This window comes from Passer montanus, unplaced genomic scaffold, assembly GCF_014805655.1.
Source record: "Passer montanus isolate IOZ18808 unplaced genomic scaffold, ASM1480565v1 scaffold39, whole genome shotgun sequence".
NCBI classification, from domain to species: domain Eukaryota; kingdom Metazoa; phylum Chordata; class Aves; order Passeriformes; family Passeridae; genus Passer; species Passer montanus.
The window spans coordinates 4922054-4941104 of record NW_024368707.1 but is presented as its reverse complement, the minus strand read 5'-3'; the positions used below and the strand labels follow the sequence as shown (position 1 = coordinate 4941104).

The following is a 19051-nucleotide window of genomic DNA, read 5'->3' as shown; positions in this document are numbered from 1 at the left end:
CACTAGAGCTCATGGGAACTCCCCCAGTACATGTTAGTAACACCACCACAGACGTTTTGCTATGCTAAACCCCCCAAAGTGTTTCCAGTCTTTCAACATCAATCAGCACAACTGAAGCCAGTAGTAAATTGATTCTCACATTCCACTGGTGCCAGTTTTTGTTAGAAATGATTTGTGATAGATATGGTGGAATATATTGATTAGTACTGACAGTCCCAGTTTCCCAGGCGCTTTGTAGCACTGCCTTTCCAAAATGACCTGCTTTCCACCTTGTCAATTTTCTTCTGCAGAGTCCATTAGAAATATCTATTCTATTCTGAAAGCTTCACGTCCCTCCAGAAAACAAAACAAAAGGGTCAGGCAAGTAAAAAAATCAGTACAATAAAATAGGTTGTGGTGTTGCAAAAGAACTTGTTTTTATTGTGACATTTTGTGTCAGGGGAAGAAAAGGCACAAAATAAGTTACAAAGACATTGGATGAACTGTACGAGTCAGAGGCAGTATCAGAGCTGTTACAAATCATGTAAAAGTTGGTTTACTAACATAGGTTAGCCTCTACAAAATTCTTAAAAGAAAAGATTTAAAATTATTGAAATAATTCAGAAATTAAAAGAGAAAGTAAAGACAACCAATATTAACTTTCTGACTAAATTCACCTGGGCTTACCCATCATCACCCTCTCTTAATAGACACAGATCACTGGAAAATATTTAGTATTACAGAATTATTTAAAAAACTTATTAGTACATAATAAATTAAGAACCCAATATTGGCTTTTTGTACTTCCAGTGAAGTACAATACATACAGGTAAGGCAGTATGCATAGGAAATACATTAAGAAAACAGAATAGATAAGTGCAATTATTCTGAATATTTCAACATTTGTTATGGCCCCTCACCTATGGCAAAAAACATCTTAAAAAGATGGATCCAACAGCTGTTCACAGAACATATGAATATATCACCATAAAAGGTCTACTGTGGAAAAGCTTATGCTGTCTTCAGTTGTGACTTCTCAGATGAAGTATTCTACAAACAGACTTTCCAGCAGTACAGCTCTAAGTTAACAACAGCACACTAATACAGTTAAAGAAGAGAAAGTACTTCTGAAATATATCAGTCCTCATTTTAATATGGGATGGCTTGGAACACTCAGTATTCCATTAATTCAAATTAAATATTTAACAGTACACACATCAACTATATACAACTTCATTTTTGAACTGGATCTGCTCCCCCGGCCTGTTACCAATTTCCCATTACTCAGCTCTCAACTGGCAAAGACTTCTGATTGTTAGTTCAAATTAAACAGGAATGAGTAAACAATGCAAAAGTCTACAGCATATAGAGAATACACAAAGATTTGTTTTCATGATGATGAAAGGTTGAGCAGAAAAAAAAGTAGTTTACCCCTCTGGTCAAGAGGAGGTCTAACTTCTGTTTTCAGAAATCAGCAAAGATGTAAATGCACACAGACAGAGCTTGGCTATAAATGTCTGTTTATGTCCTTAGGAGTTTCAGTTACTTGACCTAAGACAACAGCAACACAGAAAGGCAACAGAGTACCAGCCACCTGTCAGCCCAGGCCAAGGATTTGATGTGCAAGAAAACCCTGTGGAGTGGTGCATGAGCATGGCTGTCAGGGCTTGGCAGCGAGAGGGTGCAGGGTGTGCTGTGAGGGAAGATGCCTGTGCTGGTCCCAGACAGCTCAGCAACAGCCAGCACAGGAATCACAGAATGGCTGAGGATGGAAGGCACCTCCTCTGGAGGTCACCTGGCCCAACCTCCCTGCTCAAGCAGAGCCAAATACTAAAGCAGAGTGCCTAGGACCATGTCCCCATGACTCCTGAGTGGCTGCACACAGGGAGACTCCACAACCTCTCCAGGCAACCTGTGCCAGTGCTCCATCTCCCTGACATTAAAAAGGTGTTTCCCTATGTTCAGATGGATCCTCCTGTGTTTCAGGTAGTGGCCACTGCCTCTCAGGCCCAGTGAGCACTGACCCACTGCACTCCAACACTGCCAGAGGAGCTGATGGCACTTGGACAAAAGCTTGTTTAAGACAGGGCTGTAAACGCCAAGAAAAAGAGATTACAGTGCTACAACTGGACAAGGAAAAAGAATAAGCCCACACCAGCACAAGAGAAACTCAGAACCAGCTGAGCAGAAACACCAAAGGAAAATCAGCCTGAGCAGAGGCTTAGAGTAAACTGAAAAGGAGCTGCAACTCTAAAAGGCTTGTGGCTGGTGATGGAACCCACAAGAGAGCAGCCAACAAGAAACAAAGAGCAGTGAATAAACAGAAGCACAACAGACTGATCCCAGTCTCCTGCACTGCCTGTTGCCTTGCTGAAGGGACTGAGCATGACAAGCAGCCAAGGAATTGGTGGATGGCATAGGTAGAGAGAAGAAAGACCAGTGTCTGGAGAAAAGCAGCAGTATTTTCCTTCAGTGTTTTCATTATTTTTAATTCCAATACCAAAGCAGTAACAAAACCCTCTAACTGGCAATAAGTTAAATTGATTAAAGGCCTCAGACTCAAAACTTACTGCCCCTGAAAAGTCATGCCTTCAGCTGACACTAGTATAAATTTAAGGGCTTTCTGTCCCTTTTAAAGGCAAATAATATATACAGAAAAGCCATCTTCTAACTGTGTAATTATGATGCTCCTTGGAAATTTTAAGTCTTTTAACTAAATTTAAAAGGCCTTTGACAAAACCTTTAAAAGGGAAGGATGACTTGAGGACTAAATCATGGATTCCCACACAAATAAAAAAAGGAAATATTTTGTAGTTTCCCAAATCAATGAAATAGAAAAAGCTCAACATAAAAGACATAGCTTAAAAAAATCAAAATACTAAATTCAGGAAGCAAAGGTAGCGCATTAAAAGTATCCATATGAAAAATATACTTCCCATTTCCACATTACTCAAATTTTAACAAGAACAAAATAAAATCTGGGTTGGATTTTGAGGAATGAAAGGGATCAAATACTAGAAACCAGTATTTTAGAGGCACACTTAAAATCCAAGCATACACAACTCTCACCATAAATCACCTAGCAGTTGTTTGCCCTGTAACAGTTTTCATCAGTATCTGCAAAACTGATTTTTCCTACAGACTAACATCAGAAATGCCTGTCTCCCAATCAGGCTTCCATAATTTAAAAACATTTGGTTTGAAAACAGATGTACCAGATACCTCTCCCAGGATATTTTTAAGTAAATATAACTTCCAATACTGGCAAAGGTTTTCTTACCATCCTACTTTTTGCCTGGCTCCTGACAAAATAGGTATAAAATGAGCACCTCATGTTGGTGGGAAGCAGAAACAGCTTGATAAAGACAGATTTCCTCTAGAAATCTTTAGTGAATAAGGGCAGGTAAGTATTTAAACATACTCCATCCTACAATCTTACTGTATATACCCCATGGTCCCCCTTGATTCTGCACACATAGCAGGGAATGGCTTGAAAGAGATAATCTTCTTCTGGGCCTAATCAGCCCTTGCTGCAGAAAGTTTTATCCACCTGCTTTTTTGCTGACAAACATGCAGCTATGACAAGGCTGACTTGCAGTGAATATTAGTTGTAGTAGGGATTTAAAATACCTACATTATTATTTAGCAATGCCTCAAACAGAGTGTGCATTTTATAAAAGCCTGCTAGATCCCATGAAGCTCCAGGCAAACTGTATACTAGCAATGCTAATTTGTAAGATTGTTGAATGCACAAACAAATTCCAGTGTGCAGTTTTTAACCAGGTTTTATCAGTCTTAGAGAGTAAACTTTGACACTTGCAACTCAGAATCAAAACAGGTTCTGCAGATTTCTCTGTAATGGCTACATGGTATAAACTCTGAATGTTCTACAAAAAACACTTCAATCCTTCATTTAATTTCTTTGGTTTCTCAGAAACAAAAGCTACTTAAGTGTACTAAACAATGAAAGACAAGCAAACAAAGGTAATTCTCTTTCCCTATAGTTGCAGGGATGCTTGTAAATACCAGTTCTGCGGACCAGTTCTGCATGGATAAAGTCTAAATAAAGGCAGCTAGAACTAGTTTTGGACTATTGCTTTCCAGCAAAAACTGTCTTTGGCACTCATATAATCCAATTCTATGATGCTACTTTACACACAGTCCCATATAAAATTGACGGAGGAAATTAACAACTACTTTCACAAAACAGGCACTTCAAATTAGAACAAAAAATCTGTTCCCTATTAGGCAATACAGAAGCATTTTTCAGAATGACAGAAACAGAGAACAGTACCAAAATTAGGATGAGAAAATTCAGTAAATTCAGAGTACCTGGGTAAAAGCTTTACCCAGCTCTAGTAGCCTTAAATAACAGTAGCACGTGGAAAATCTGAAGGCTACAACAGACTAGACAAAATTAAAATACATTAAAATACACAGCATGGAAAAATTATGTATAAATTTTTTCTCCTCCAATTCCACATTTAGATCTGCCACAGAGGTTTTCTTACACAGGTGCCTTCTACCACATATCTTACAGTAAGATACAACAAATGAGACTCAAGGTACAGCTATACCCTAAGTCTCCTGTTTGGTAAACAGCTGAATATAAACATTTCTGATACAAGCATTGCGTCAGGCCAGACTACCTTCCACCATCAAATGACAGCACTGCTCTTGGGCTTTTCTGACATCTTTACTGTAAGGCTCACAGTTTGCAGTCACAGATTCAGCTGTGCCAAAGAGCATGACCAGAGAAGCGCTCAGGGTGGGAAAAGGGATAAATAGCACACAACCTTCAGCTAAAACAAAATACTGCTCACCCAATCTGCATTCAGAAGACTCAAGAACAAGAGCTTTAGCTCCAATGTTCCCTTTAACACACTCCAGAAAAAAAACTTCCTCACTTTCCCCTTTTCCTGAGTACAAGAAAAACATTCTCTTGCAAACTGCTTTTATGTGCTTAGGTGAAATACATGGTAAAATGTATGGATCAAGTCCATTCCCCATGATTCTGTAAATGATATCCTACTAACCTCATAGCATCCACACAGTTTGGGAAAGCTGGCATAGATGCACACTTTGAGCTGATGAGCATGTGGCTCACATCCTTAGAGCATGGACAAACAAGCTGTAACCTGCTCAGTTAGGTGTCTCTGGAAAGGTTCTTCACTCAGCATCCTGACCTGAACGGAGTCATCTCTGGCTCTCCTTTAACCCAGAGCTAAGTGTCTGGTATATCAGGGGCCTCTGAACAGCACTTTTCCAATTGCTAAATAGAGAGCACTAGCTTTGTTTTCAGGAGAAATTTAAAATTGTATTGTGTTAAAGGGTATTTCCACCCAACAGCTGCTATTTTGTGTTTTCACTTACCCTTGCTCTAAAGTGTGGAATCCTCAATTGTTCAGTGGAATCCTCAATTTTTTTTCCCACTTCTAGCTCATTGTCCTCCATGCTGCCTCACATGACCTGTCACTCTCCTTCACTCTTAGGTGTATTCACTTATCACTTGTGAGCTCCCCAGGTAGGTGAGGTACATTTGGGATTCTGCTGAGACCTGACTAATCAGCACCATGGGAAAAGCTCTCTTCTCTCTAGCATAATCCCACTAAGTGAGCTACCTGGAAAAAAAAAAAAGAAAGAAAGAAAAAAAAAAAAAAAGAAAGAAAGAAAAAAAAAATCACAGCCAAAGGAATCTAAGTGAGCTACCTGGAAAAAAAAAAAAGGAAAGAAAGAAAAAAAAAGAAAAAAGAAAAAAAAAAACACAGCCAAAGGAATCCAGAGAAGAAACTCCACCTTGGGAAAAGTGGTATCTTAGTGCCTGCACAACATGAAAACAGCTAACAGTGCTGGCTACTCTAGCAAGAAATATGGCAGAAGATTATCATACTGCAGTAAACTACAGAACCTTGGTCTCAGACTCCTAGCACTACAACTGATGTACCCAGTGTTCTACTTTCCAGTAGCTCCTCATGGCAAACTTACTACCCAGACACTGAGATACAACTATCTCAATATTGTAAAGCATTACACATCATGGATAAGAAGAAAAGTGATCCTACAGGTTTCTGTACCAGAAGGCCAGCTCATACTAAAAATTAACAGCCTCAGAAAAGAACCTTAATGCACCTAATGGATTTGAACTTCAGAACACAAAGCTGGACAGCAAAGTCTGATGCTACATTGCTGAGCTCCTCCTGCAGGAATTCTCTCCTCTAAACCTTCTGAATTAACTGATATGGGAAAGTAACAATAGAAGATTCAGAATTCCTTTTTAAATATTCCCTTTAAAGTAAACCTTCTGAATTAACTGATATGGGAAAGTAACAATAGAAGATTCTTTTTAAATATTCCCTTTAAAATTCCCTTTAAATCATGGGACAGATTTAAGGTTAAAAAAGAGCAGCAATTCCTGTGCAAAAAAATTGCTAATTTTGTCTTCACTCTTGTTTTGGCAAGTTTACATATGTATACCAATGATATAAAAGTGCATGAGTGGAGAAGTAAATTTCATTTTTATTTGAAGACTCACAAAATCTAGCTCAGGTCCTGCAAAAGTAATCTTCTCCATCTGAACCATTACACCATCCTATTGCTAATGAAAATTCTATTGAGGGTCTTGTGGCATTACACAGGGTTGCCAGGAGCAGATAATGACAGTTCCTGACTTATTCCACCCAACACCCAAAGAGGGACAGAGGCAACAGACACCTAAAAACAACTGCTAGTTCTTGGCAACATGTTATTACTGCCAGGCTTACTGCTGCTTGCCACCAGCAATAAAAAGTCATTTTTCCCAGCTGTCCATAAATTAAAGTGTGAGTAAAAAATTTAAAACTATTTTAATAGCTCCAACTTTTCCACTTATTTCCAAGTACCTTATTTGGTGAAATTTTCTTATACACAGAAGAACCAAATAAGGCAGAAAGACTACCCATGTGGGTTAAAAAGTGCCACATCTACAACAGCTACTCAACAGTCTGGGGAGAAAAAAAAAGTCAAGACCACGAGTGAGAATTCTTCCAGTGAAGAATAATACAGGCAAAAATCACAACAATACTGATAGACTGTTCATAAGGACTGAAGTTCCCAACTTTGCTCACAGTCAACACCTGGATCAAGTTCAGAGCCACATGGAATGCTGCATATGTCAAACTGCAGATTCTGGGCTGCTCTCTGCACCAACCAGGGCAGTTGCACTTTGCTCCGCATCACAGTTGCCAGCGAACAAAGTTCAAGCAGCCAGCTGCAAACTTTACATGCTGGTTACTTTCACTTCCTTGCAGAGTAAAGGAACTTCCCACTGTAACCAGGAAATATTCAGCAAACAACTTTTTAATATTTTTAGACCCACCTTTTTTAATTCTAAGATCTGCAAAAATGACTCATGAGCCTGAAAATGTACTTGCTATCATTGTGTGCCACTTTGCTAGGAACTCAAAATAGGAAGATCAACATTTTATGGAAACCAATCTTAACAAAGAGAAATCCACAGGTTAGAGGATGAAGATGACATTGTCATCAAGAAAACTGAATCTTTGTAAGGCCTCATTTTTGTAACTGGAACATTCCACATGTTCGTGTTTCGCATTTCAGGATTCCATATCCCTCTACTGAAGCACTTACAGAAAGTTCAGTGAAACTGGAAACTGAAGTGTTTTCCCTAACAAGGTCAAGTAACCAAGAGCTTGAGTGAGCACTGGTTAAAAAACATCAAGTAACCAAATAGTTCCAAAGAGATTTGCTGTCTTTTTAAATGAAAACCTTAGCTACACACAAGATTTTAAAATAAACACTAGCAGCTTCCTGATAATAGCACCCAAAATATAACAGCACCCCACAGTTCCTCTTACCACTTCAGAGTTAAGCCTTTTCCAGAAATAAAGACCCAGATAGGCCCACAAAAGTGAGCTATATAGTCTATCACACCACACACACGGTATGTGATAAATACCTCACCTCTGTCACACCCAGGAAACGATATCAATCACAGCAAGATTTCACTCCACAGAGAAGTTCAACAGTTATGGCAAAGTGAGGACAAGGTAAAAATTGGCAAAGCTATAAACAGCCATGCTGAGATGTGGGGAACATGTGGCAAACATATGCAGAAGACCAAGAAAAAGCTTTGTGTATGAAAAGAAGAAAAAAAGTCAGTAACATTCCTTATGTTCACAGGCTTTGTTGCTGCTCTTTTGTGTAGTCCTTCCTCCCAGCCTTCCATTATCACTAAGTGAAAGCCCAGCTCATGACTAACCACCTGCACCTGTAACTCTGCACCGGTGTGCAAACAGAGAAACCTTTTGTTTGCAGCTGCCTCTCCTCTACTGAATATGCAAAAGCCATTTTAACATACAATTTCAGCAAATTTTCCCATTGGAGTAGCACACAGCACATTCACTGACCACTTTCACCCTTACGGAAAATACAGTGGTTGTTTCCAAGTTTACCAATTTGTATTAAAATAAAATCCACCACCTTGAAAATAAAATACTAACACATGCACTGACAATCTGTCCAAATCTCTCTAAGCCCAGGTTATTCCCTGGGCTTCTGACATACATCATCTCACTCCTGCTGTCTCACCTGGCTTCAAATGCAGTCCATGCACTGTACTCTGAACCACAAGAATTGGAATGGCTGCCTCATATGGAGAGCATCAGTGATGTCATCAGTCTGAACAGCACTCAAATCCCTCTCCAAGTAAGGAAAAACACAGGCGCTTGCCCAACTGCATTGCCTGGCAAGCAAGGTCCCCAGTGCTTCTCATACAGCTGGACTGACTGGGCAAGAAAAGGCATAAAATAGGCCAGTGTTTCTTCTTTTCATTACTTGATCATGTGAGTCTCTTCATCAGCATCATAGAACTCCTCATCTTCACTTCCACTCCCTGCAGAGCTGTCTTTGTCTCCACACTAGAAGGAAAAATGAAGTCGTCAGTTAGACTGAAGCCACTAGATCAGTCTCAATATAAAGAGCACGAACCATTACACTTCTGTGGAATGCTGGTAAAGAAAAAATAAGTAAACACAGGTCAAACCACTGTATTAAAACTTTATAAAAGACATTATGTGAATTCAGATTCAAACCCTTGGTTCTTCAAAGTATCTTTAAAAGACATGGGGTTGTAGTGGATGGACTTTCTCTGCTCCACCAGTACGCTAAAGAATATATGCAGGAGAGACTGGCTAGAGGGGTAATCTACTGAGCTTTCTTAAATTTAGTCTAAGGTGCCTACTCTGTGGACAGCTACTGGAAACATAGTAGCTTACCACAGATCAGAACACATATATTACTGCTTTAGGTAAAGCTTCACCATCCACAATTCATACATTTCCTTGGATAGCACTGGGCAAGCTGAATTAAAAAGATCCCCCTGCAATACTAAATGAAAGTGTTATGGAAAAGGGAAAATCATTACCATGCTGTATGTTCAAAAAGTAAAATCCCTATTATAGGCATACATACTCCAGTCAGAGTCCTTTTCACAATATAATTTACACCACATACCCAAAATAAAGTCAGCTATTACAGCTAATTGATTTTTATTTGGCCAGTGAAGCATTTTTCCATGAACTGACACAAACGATCCCAGTTAAAAAGGTTCTCCTGGCAGTATAAACTCCATCTAATTTGATTATTTAGGATTCTTTTCCCCAATATGCTTGTACCCATCCGAAGACCTCTGCCTGTTTAGTCATATGCTAAGAAGGGTGAGAGAGAGTATGAAAAATGGAGAAATGGAAATAGTGCAATTATGACTGACAGTACCATGCAAGCAAAATCTGTAGCTTTAGATCTCTCTTCAGAGGAGCTTTGCTACAGCAATGTGCGTTAACTGCAAAGGAATTTCAAACAGTTTGAGCACTACGACCTGTCAGAAGATGTAAAGGGAATCATGTTAGGCTTTTTTTTTTTTTCCCTAGACTTCTAAAACTATTTGAGGAAAGTCAGGTTATCACTGGATGCTGTCCAACTTGAATATGACATTCATGTATGTTAACAGGAACAAAACCTCCGTTCTGGGCAATCAGAACACATGTTATCTTGAAAATGGTACAAAAGGACAATGGATTCCACAGGGGGAATTCAGGGTATGTCACATAAATTCTAAATCTTTCTCACAACAGCTTCATAAGACCTCTCATGGCCTTGTCAAATAGGGTTAATCTTTAACAGCTTTCCATTTTATCAGCACTTTCTTTGTAAGCTTTAAAATAAATCCCTAATGCATTCCAGATATAACTTCACTGAAGTTACAGGATTAGTAAAGGCCTGAACCAATGACTTTTTCATTCAGATTCAGTAATTTTAATCCATCTGGGCAAAATGCTCCTGAAAACCATTCAGAACAACACCCCCTTTGTGGGTTGTTCAGGTTGGGATTTTTAAGCCTACAGAAGGACAAGCAAAGAAGATTTAAACCTGAGAGGACTGACTGACATAAGCTAACCAATATGTTGGAATACTATCAGACAATATTTGTCACCTCAAAGGGTAATACTGACTGTAGTTGGTTAAAGAAGAAATGAAAAATGTGACTTTCCACCTGTAAGCTGGAACACCTGCACTGCTTACAAAAATTGCTTTCGTTGGTGAACCATCTGCACAATTAAGACGTAATAATCAGGTAATTACCAAAACAACAGCTGATGTAAATGTATATGATGGATTTGTGTAGTCAGCAAGAATGTGGTGCCATAACACATTATTCAGTATGGTTGAAAATATTTATAAAATAAGCACGTAAAGTAGCTAAAGTATAAAATTAATGATTACAGGGCAGCCTTTTTCAGCCTTTCTTCAAGGGTGCTTTTGTGAATAGACTGTGCTGTCCTATCAAGAACTATTACAGCTAAACTTGGTAAACAAGGCAATGTATTGAAGCTTCTGATAGGAAGCCAATGTCCCAACTCTAGAAGTATGTGATTTCTCTGAAAATAAGTATGACTACCTGTGAATGCCAGAGTGCTTGACCAACAACTATTCAAATGAAAGTAAAGGTGTTAAAAGGATCCTGTCTCATCTCAGCCTAATGGGGCAACTAACATTGTTTGTTACGAGTTTCCATTCAAGTCTTCTGATCACTTAGTCTATTTCTGAAAGTCCCTCCATACTTAAAGTTTTGGGACCAGGATTTGAGCTTTAAAACTTTACCCAGATTCAAACACCCACTCCCAGCTCTCTAGCTTCTTCCTTCTAATCCCACTTCATTCACAGAGAATTAACCATGTCAAAAAACCTCCAGGTGAGTGGAAGATACAGACACCCAGAGAGGCGTCCAGAAGTTTAACAAAATAAAGTGATCTGAAAATCACAATCCAAGGAAACCTCATTGAAAAACATCCTGCTGCCACATTTATTTATGCTTATACCGGGGAGTTTTGTAGTTCCAGTGTTTTCAATGAATCTCATTTCACAGAGTCAATAGTGGGAGAGATCTCAGACGTTAGTCTGGCTTTAACCCATTCAGAGCATGTCTAGGACAGACCTGGTAAACAGCACTGCAAAATAGCTGGGGCAGGTCAGAAGCAGTGTGCTGCCTTTGAGAGCAAACTTTCATAAACAGGCTTCTGGTCTTGTTAACATCTAAGGCTTCTCAAGCTTCAGTGTCCAGCTTTGGCTGAAGCACACTGTAGAGACGCACAGACATCACTTCATCCCAAAGGGAAATGTTGTAAACTTGTGGCCTTGAAGGGATGAATTAATCCAGCTATATTTCAGGCTGCATTTCCAGAAAACATTTCAGACATGATGGTAGGGCTGCTACACTATCTTCTCCTTGGGGTCTATCCTCCACAGGCCAAGAATCACTACCCTAATCTCTTTAGAGTGGCAGATTCAAGCTGACAGCTGAAATAAACATAACAGGAAAGTACTAGGAAAAAAAATTAGTATACCTGTGAGCCATCTAGGGCTTGCAGTGACATGGCTTCATCACCCAGCCTCCAGTAGGAGCACACTTGCAGGTCTGAAATAGTTTCTAGCAAAGGACTGTTTAAGGTCTCTGGCAACAACAAGCTTAAGAGCCCAGACAACAGACCAGTTGCTCCAAACACAATGTAAGGCAGAGACCACTGTACAGATTTCTGGAAAAAATAACAGAGTTAGGCTGAGATTGGTTCCTTGCAGTTCACGTTGCATATTAAAAGACCTAGCCTTTACAACCATTCCCTTTAGCAGTGTTTGCGCCCCTATTTAGAACAAAAGTCACCAGTCCTTCTGCTGTGGTTTTTTTTGTTTGTTTGGTTGGGTTTTTTACCAGTATTGTCAATTGTATCTTGTCAATACTATTGGAGCCCCACAGATTTGGTCGTGAACTTTAAAAGAAACACCTGCTGAATTTGAACTCAATTCTTGCCTCTAACATATGTACTTTTTAACACATGCAACGTCCCTTTGTAGAAGGGAATAGATACCTCAGAAACAAAGACATGCTCCTTGGAGATCTCTTGAGGTCATCTAGACCAACCACCTACTCTAAGCACAATTATAGCGTCAATTAGATAAGCTCAATCACAGCTTCACATAATCAAATAGTGAAAAATCTCCAAGGATGGAGATTTCCTCTCCAAGTAGATTGTTCCAGGCTGCATTAAGCCTCTCAAAAACATTATTTTCCAAATTTCTTATGTAATCCCCAAGCCAAAACTTGTGATAAACATGCTAACAGTGTGGGGTAGTGTCAAAAGCCTTCCCTGCTCTCCTCCCTTTCCTCATCCATATTGCCTTCCGTGATAAAATGGCTGACTATCAAATTAAGCTGGCTGAGAAGGAATTGTCCTTAATAAATCCATGTTCACTGATCCAGATTACCTTCCTTGCCTTGACATGCTTATAAACAGATTCCGAGAGGTCATGTCTCAATCCTCCCACAGAGTCTGAGGTGCTCAGCCTGTAATACCTGGGTTCCACTTTCTGATATTGAAGACACACACAGGATGAGCCTTTTTCCTCCCACAGCTACCAGTGATCCTTCACCACAGCAGTGGTTTATCACAGACGATGAACACTTACTCCATCTATCACAATCACTCTTAGGGAATCTCACCCCATGGAATGGAAAGCTTTCAGCTGTAAGTGTTCTTGAACCTATTGCTCCTCCTACTGTTTGCTGGCCTTCTGCTTCCTCAACTGCGCTGACAGGCAGAGTACTGGAGAGAAGCTTTGTCTCTCAAGACTGAAGCACAAGTATTTCAGCTTATTCCATGTCACCCACCAACAGGATGCCCCTCCCATTCATCAACAAGTGTATTTCCTTTAGCTGACAGAATCCCTATTTATGGCCCTTGCTAGTTTTAGCTTCAACTGGGCTTTGGCATTCCTGGCATCACCTGTGGCAGCCCAAGCAATGTTTACTCCTCTTCTGATGCCTGTCCCTGTTTTCACAGTAAAGAAGGCTTGTTTTAAAACAGAGAAAAAGTTTAGCTGTTTGTTTCAAAAACTCACATTGTAGAGAGCAATTCTAAATTGATGAAAGTAACAGGCTGTGATCAAATGAAAGACCAACATTTCATCTCTTATCTCAGCAGTTAACTTATCCTATTTTTACTATTATGAGATCTCCAAACAAAAGACATTGAAAATTCTTTAAAATACTAGAATAAATTATAAAACACAAAAATTATTGATTATTTTCTCAAATCAGGGTTCATTTGTTATTTAACCAGAACTACTTTCATTTTCATGGAACCCCCTCAAACATTATGATCCAAGATTTGTGTCTCATGCAGTATCAAATCTCTGGCAGACACATTATAATGAATGCCCCAACTGCTACATAAAAGCTGCCTATTAAATCCACCTGGCAGACTGGCAGCAGTCTTGGCTTTGCCTGTTGCTCCCCAGAGGTGCTCACGCTCCCACCTGCCCAGTGCTTCGTTCCACAGATTAAAAGGCTCCCTGTGCTCACCTGCCCTTTTGCTAACCTTCTGCCTCACATGTAAAATAGCAAATGGCAGAGAGGAAAATTACCTGAGATGAAATCTGTCACATTAAAGGAATTGTAACTGGGCCTCAGCAAACAGCTGGGAAAAACTGGCACACTTTTTACCTGCATACACATACACACTAAGCACAGGAAAGTAATGGTATCAACCCCATGTTTTGTTCTTTAGAATCTTTCTTTGCCTTGAGGGTATATGAGATCTCCACATCACCTTCATTTATTAAAAGACAAACTGCTTTGCTGATATTTATAACCCACGGATATTTAATGAAGTGCACTGACAGCAAAATTAATTTTTTCTCAAAAATATGAGTTATTGAGCTCATATGCTCAATTTTGATGCAGTAGTTCTTTTAGCCACATGGGTCTTTTGCTATTGCTTGTGCAGGGTTTAAAATTTGGTATCACCATCTTGGTGATTTGAAATTATTATAATTTAAGGTCCACTAGATGGGCCCCAAAATCCCTACAGAGCTAAAATACCTTTTAAATTAAATAATGCTGAGGTTTTGTCTAATCACACAGAAGATACTACAATGCCTTTGGCCTACCATGATACTGTTAAGATAGGCAATTTATGCATCTTAATTTATAAATGAAATTTATCCCAAACATTCCCATCTCTGTAAGCCTCTGATACACCAGAACCACAAAACAAAAATATATGCAATAGAAGTTCAGACAAACCAATGAAGGGACAAAAGGCGCAATGATTCCACCAACACGGGAAAACATGGAGCAGGCACCCATTCCAACATTCCTATGAAAAAAACCAAAAATAATTAATCTTTTGCAAAGTGTTATTGAGCAAGGAAAAAGACTCATCAGTCGTGACCCTGAGCACATTAACTGGCAAAGAAAAGTCAAATGTAACTGAAAGCATCCCAAGACAGGAATAAAACATGTTTTTTGTGATTAAAACAAAGCAAAAATCCCCTTTACATTCAGAATTTTTACATACACACATATGCAAAACAAGTGTGATTTCAGTTAATGCATCTTGCCTCCATCTGAAACCCTGGCTGAATTCATTTATTCAAATCCTACTTACCAGCAGATTTACCCACTCATGAAAAACACCACAGTATAGTTTCACTGGGGGCTGAACACCATATGCACCCCTATAGCACAAGTTTCTGCCTTCTCTGCCAGCACAAGCAGGGGGTGCTTTTGCCCCTACTGTTGCTCACACACTGCCTGTGAAGCAACGTGTTACTTTTACCAAGTTTATTGACCAGCCATCTTCAATGTTCCTGGTTAAGCATGTATGATGACAGAGTTCTCTGGTTTTACAAAGCACTCATTAAAAGAAATATCTGCAGTGCTACAGTTATCCTCATGAGTAGAAGGGGAGTTGTAAGCAGGACAAGCAGCTAAGGGTCTATTTTACTGTTACATAAAAATACAGTTAATTTGAAGAGAACACTGGAAACCTGATGGAAGAGGGAGTGAGAAGATGGTAAGGGAAGAAATTTCAGATGTAAAACGACATCTAACCATTATATGTAACTGAAAATATCATTTTTAATTTGATTTTAATAGAAAAAAATTAAGAGAAATAAAGGATGATCATGTAAGAGAACCAGAAAAATGAAGACTTAAAATTAACTTGTGTTACCTTATGACTGTGGGATAAAGTTCTGATGTGTAGATGTAGACAATATTAAAAGCAGCACTGATTGTCAGTTTTCCCAGCAAAGACAGAGAGCGACTATTCACCACTGCAAACACTCCAGTATCTGAGAGAGAAAATGTAAGGCTTTTGAGCACTCCAACACATCTCTAATAATTTCAATCACACAACAGTATGGTGTGAAAAGGAATCTAGTGAAGAATCTAAAAGCTGAAGCTACAAGTCAGTATTTTTGGTCTACCACTAATTAAATGCCAAATTAGTTCTATCAGAAAGTTGAAGAAGAGTGTAACAGATACATTTTCCAAAAGTGAGCACATTTTTTTTTTAACAAGAGTCCTATTTATTGTCATTTCTATAGTATGATAATATTCTTCTAACAATATTACTTCAAAAGGAAGATCCTGTGAAGAATCACACTAAACTTCCCATCCATCTTAGTCTGTCAGAACAACCAGTGCTTATTTGCTTATAACAGGCAAATGAGAGCTTATGCTCAGTGAAGACAGGTTCTTGCTTCTGGCCAGAGAGCCCCTTTCACTTCCCAAGGCATGTCACCCTTGCCTGACTTGGGCAGTTCAGTACACAGCTGATTTCCTGGGGTCTCACAGTTCTGTCCTCTCTTTTCACATCTTGTGTTTGGAATGACATGAAAAAAATACTTGGTTACTGATACCAGCGAAACCAGAATATTTCCAAGTGTCCATGCTCAATCACCTGGAATAATTCTGAAAACCTGAGTTGCATCCCTTTAAAAAAGCTTTACCTATTAGACCTATTGGCATCTAGAGCAAATTCTGTACTCCGTCATAGAGGTTTGATTTCTTGAATCACTCGTCAAGTGTTTGAAACATTCTGTTGCTTTATGAAAGGAAATATACATCCATAGATCTTACGAGCAAGGTGAATTTATCTATCTGGTCTTAAAAAGAAAAATTGCTATGTAATCTCAAAATTAACATTAGTGCATCTTCACACAAAAGATGTTTAATTTCACATTTCTTAAAGACTTCCCAATTCAGAAGCTTATCAGGATGCTCTCCTGAGCTGTAAGTTATGTGGCCACATTATTATTACCACAAGTACACTACTTTTGAATATTACTGAGCAGTGTGGCAAAGATGGAAACTTGCTCCATCACTCAGTTCTTCAGATCTTCTGACACTGATCTTCCACTTGGAGAGATATATCCAAGTTGCATGGGTACTACTTACACTAACCTATCATCTAGCTATTGGAGATACCACAAGAAATATCATTCATTGGTATTATGTCAAAAACACAGGAAAGGAGCAACTGATGTAAACAGAGGTAAAGGGCAGAATCCAAAGGCAAAAATTCAAATCCAAACCTTACTAAGAAGTTTTTTCTAGGGTCTTAGGAAGGTTAAAACTTATTCTTTTGTCTAATGAATTGGCTTCTCCAGCTTCAAAAACTGAGACTCACATGTGGTATGAGCCTAATCTTCCAGCAGCTATCAAATTGTTGTGCTGTGGGATGCTGCTTTTACCAGTTCATATCACATAGCTCAGAAACAAAAACTACTTACCTCTCTTCTTAGGCAGAAACATGACAATAAGACAAGCCAATCCTCCCAGGAACAGAAATGCACTCAACGTTCGTTTCCGACCAAACCTGATACGCAAAGATAACAAAGGTTTATATTCTGCCTTTGGTTTGTGTGTTGCAGAGTAATGAATCCTCTGAATTCACACTGACTCTTTCTTTGAAGTTGGGAATTCTGAATACCATCTTTCACCGACACTTCCTCTCACACCATTTTTAAACAAGCTTCTGCTGCACACTTAACAAAATGAGAGCCAACTTTATACAGCAACTGACAATTTCTAGGATTTGGGCTGCTTCCTGCTGTATGTGACATTTGTAAACTTCCTCAGGAGACACAGAGCAGAGACTGGGAGGAAACTCTACAAAAACTGAGAGACGTTGTCCAGAGTGGTTCAGGAAAAGGCAGAATATCTGCTCTGCTCTCACAGTAGCTCACAGAGGTACTGCTATTGCACGAGAGCACAGGACAGCCCGAGCAGAGTGGAGGCGGGATAGCTCTGTCCCAGCAGCGAGGACGGGATCACGGGGCAGCGGTGGGAAGGACGCTATCTAGTGTTAGCTGGCAGGCAGCGCAGGTTCCTCCGAGCTACATCAACCCCACCCAAGCCACAGGGATGGCTCACCGTGAGGTGAGCGACTGAAAACAAGTTAAACTGCTATTTGAAACAGACATAAATCAATGACACTTTCACATCGAAGCAGGAAGCCCCACACAACGGATACAAGCTAGGAGGTGTGATACACAGAAAACCTATCTTTGAGAGAAGTTAGGTTTAGAAATCCTGTATTGGGTTAATAAATTCCATACTTACCATTTTTGGTTAATCAAGTAAATACAGATTGGGTACGCTGGGATTTCTATCAAGCCTGACAGGGCTAAATTGGCATAAATACTTCCGCCTAAGTCACCCACATTAAGGGTAAGACCATAGTAAACCAAGCTGCACACAAACCTGCAAAAGACAGGAGGAAAAAAAGAAGTGAAATCAGAGCTGACACTTTGTCTGCCAAATCGAAGCACTGGTCTGGCATAATACACTATCAACTATATCTAGTGTTTCAGCAGATAGGTCTAAAATGTTTCTCTGTAAGTGTAGGATGGAAGTAAACCATTCTGTCCCAGCAAAGACCCAATTCCTGACTTACTACTGGGTAAAACTCAAGATTACACTTACAAAGTGCATAAACCAGTATAAAGTTAAAAACAATCATGACTGTATTATTTAACTTCACAAATGTCTTTGTCCCTTTTGTTTTTTCCAATTGTGTGTAAACCAAATTTCTCAAGCAGTTCAAACAACACTTCAACCTTCTTTTAATTTCTACACTCTGGTCCAGTTTTACTCATTCATTCTTCAACTAAAACTCAAGATTACACTTACAAAGTGCATAAACCAGTATAAAGTTAAAACCAATCATGACTGTATTATTTAACTTCAGAAATGTCTTTGTCCCTTTTGTTTTTATCAGGTTACATGTTCATCTACACTTTTTCCAATTGTGTGTAAACCAAATTTCTCAAGCAGTTCAAACTTCTTTTAATTTCTACACTTTGGTCCAGTTTTACTCATTCATTCTTCAATTCTGTTTAACTTTTCTTTTGTAACCCTACTGTCATGTTAACCCCTGTAAAGAGAGTTGTCTTTACAGAGAGGAAAGAAACTGGTCACAAATTCATTCTGCAGCAAATCAGCAATTCTCATTTAAATAACAGAATAATCAACTATTTATTCTGCAGTAAGCACTTGGAAAAGCAACATGAAAATGGCTCAGTGCTGTATGCTGACAAAACCATTTGTTTTATTCTTAATTTATACATCTTTCCCAAATATGTGCATTATAAAAGCACAGTGAGGAGCAGTCATGCCCAAGGACCTGCATACTATGTCAAACATAAGGTTATTTTAAAGAAGCAGCAAAAG

General features: G+C 39.1%; 2 protein-coding genes across 3 annotated transcripts in view; both read right to left on the bottom strand.

Moving 5' to 3' along the window:
- MAB21L3 (mab-21 like 3) overlaps positions 1–8682 on the bottom strand; it is a 36906-nt gene extending 28224 nt beyond the window's left edge. For both annotated transcript variants that reach the window (XM_039718043.1, XM_039718045.1), the window contains exon 1: positions 8566–8682. The gene's annotated coding sequence lies outside the window, so the exon portion shown is untranslated. The remainder of the gene's footprint in view (positions 1–8565) is intronic.
- A 119-nt stretch (positions 8683–8801) lies between these two features.
- The window catches only part of SLC22A15 (solute carrier family 22 member 15), a 32144-nt gene continuing 21894 nt past the window's right edge, over positions 8802–19051 (bottom strand). The window contains exons 7-12 of the mRNA XM_039718042.1: positions 17942–18082; positions 17110–17195; positions 15546–15666; positions 14615–14687; positions 11880–12068; positions 8802–8894 (exon numbers count right to left, since the gene is read on the bottom strand). Of these exons, the coding sequence (XP_039573976.1) occupies positions 8808–8894; positions 11880–12068; positions 14615–14687; positions 15546–15666; positions 17110–17195; positions 17942–18082 (697 nt within the window). The 3' untranslated portion in view covers positions 8802–8807. The remainder of the gene's footprint in view (positions 8895–11879; positions 12069–14614; positions 14688–15545; positions 15667–17109; positions 17196–17941; positions 18083–19051) is intronic.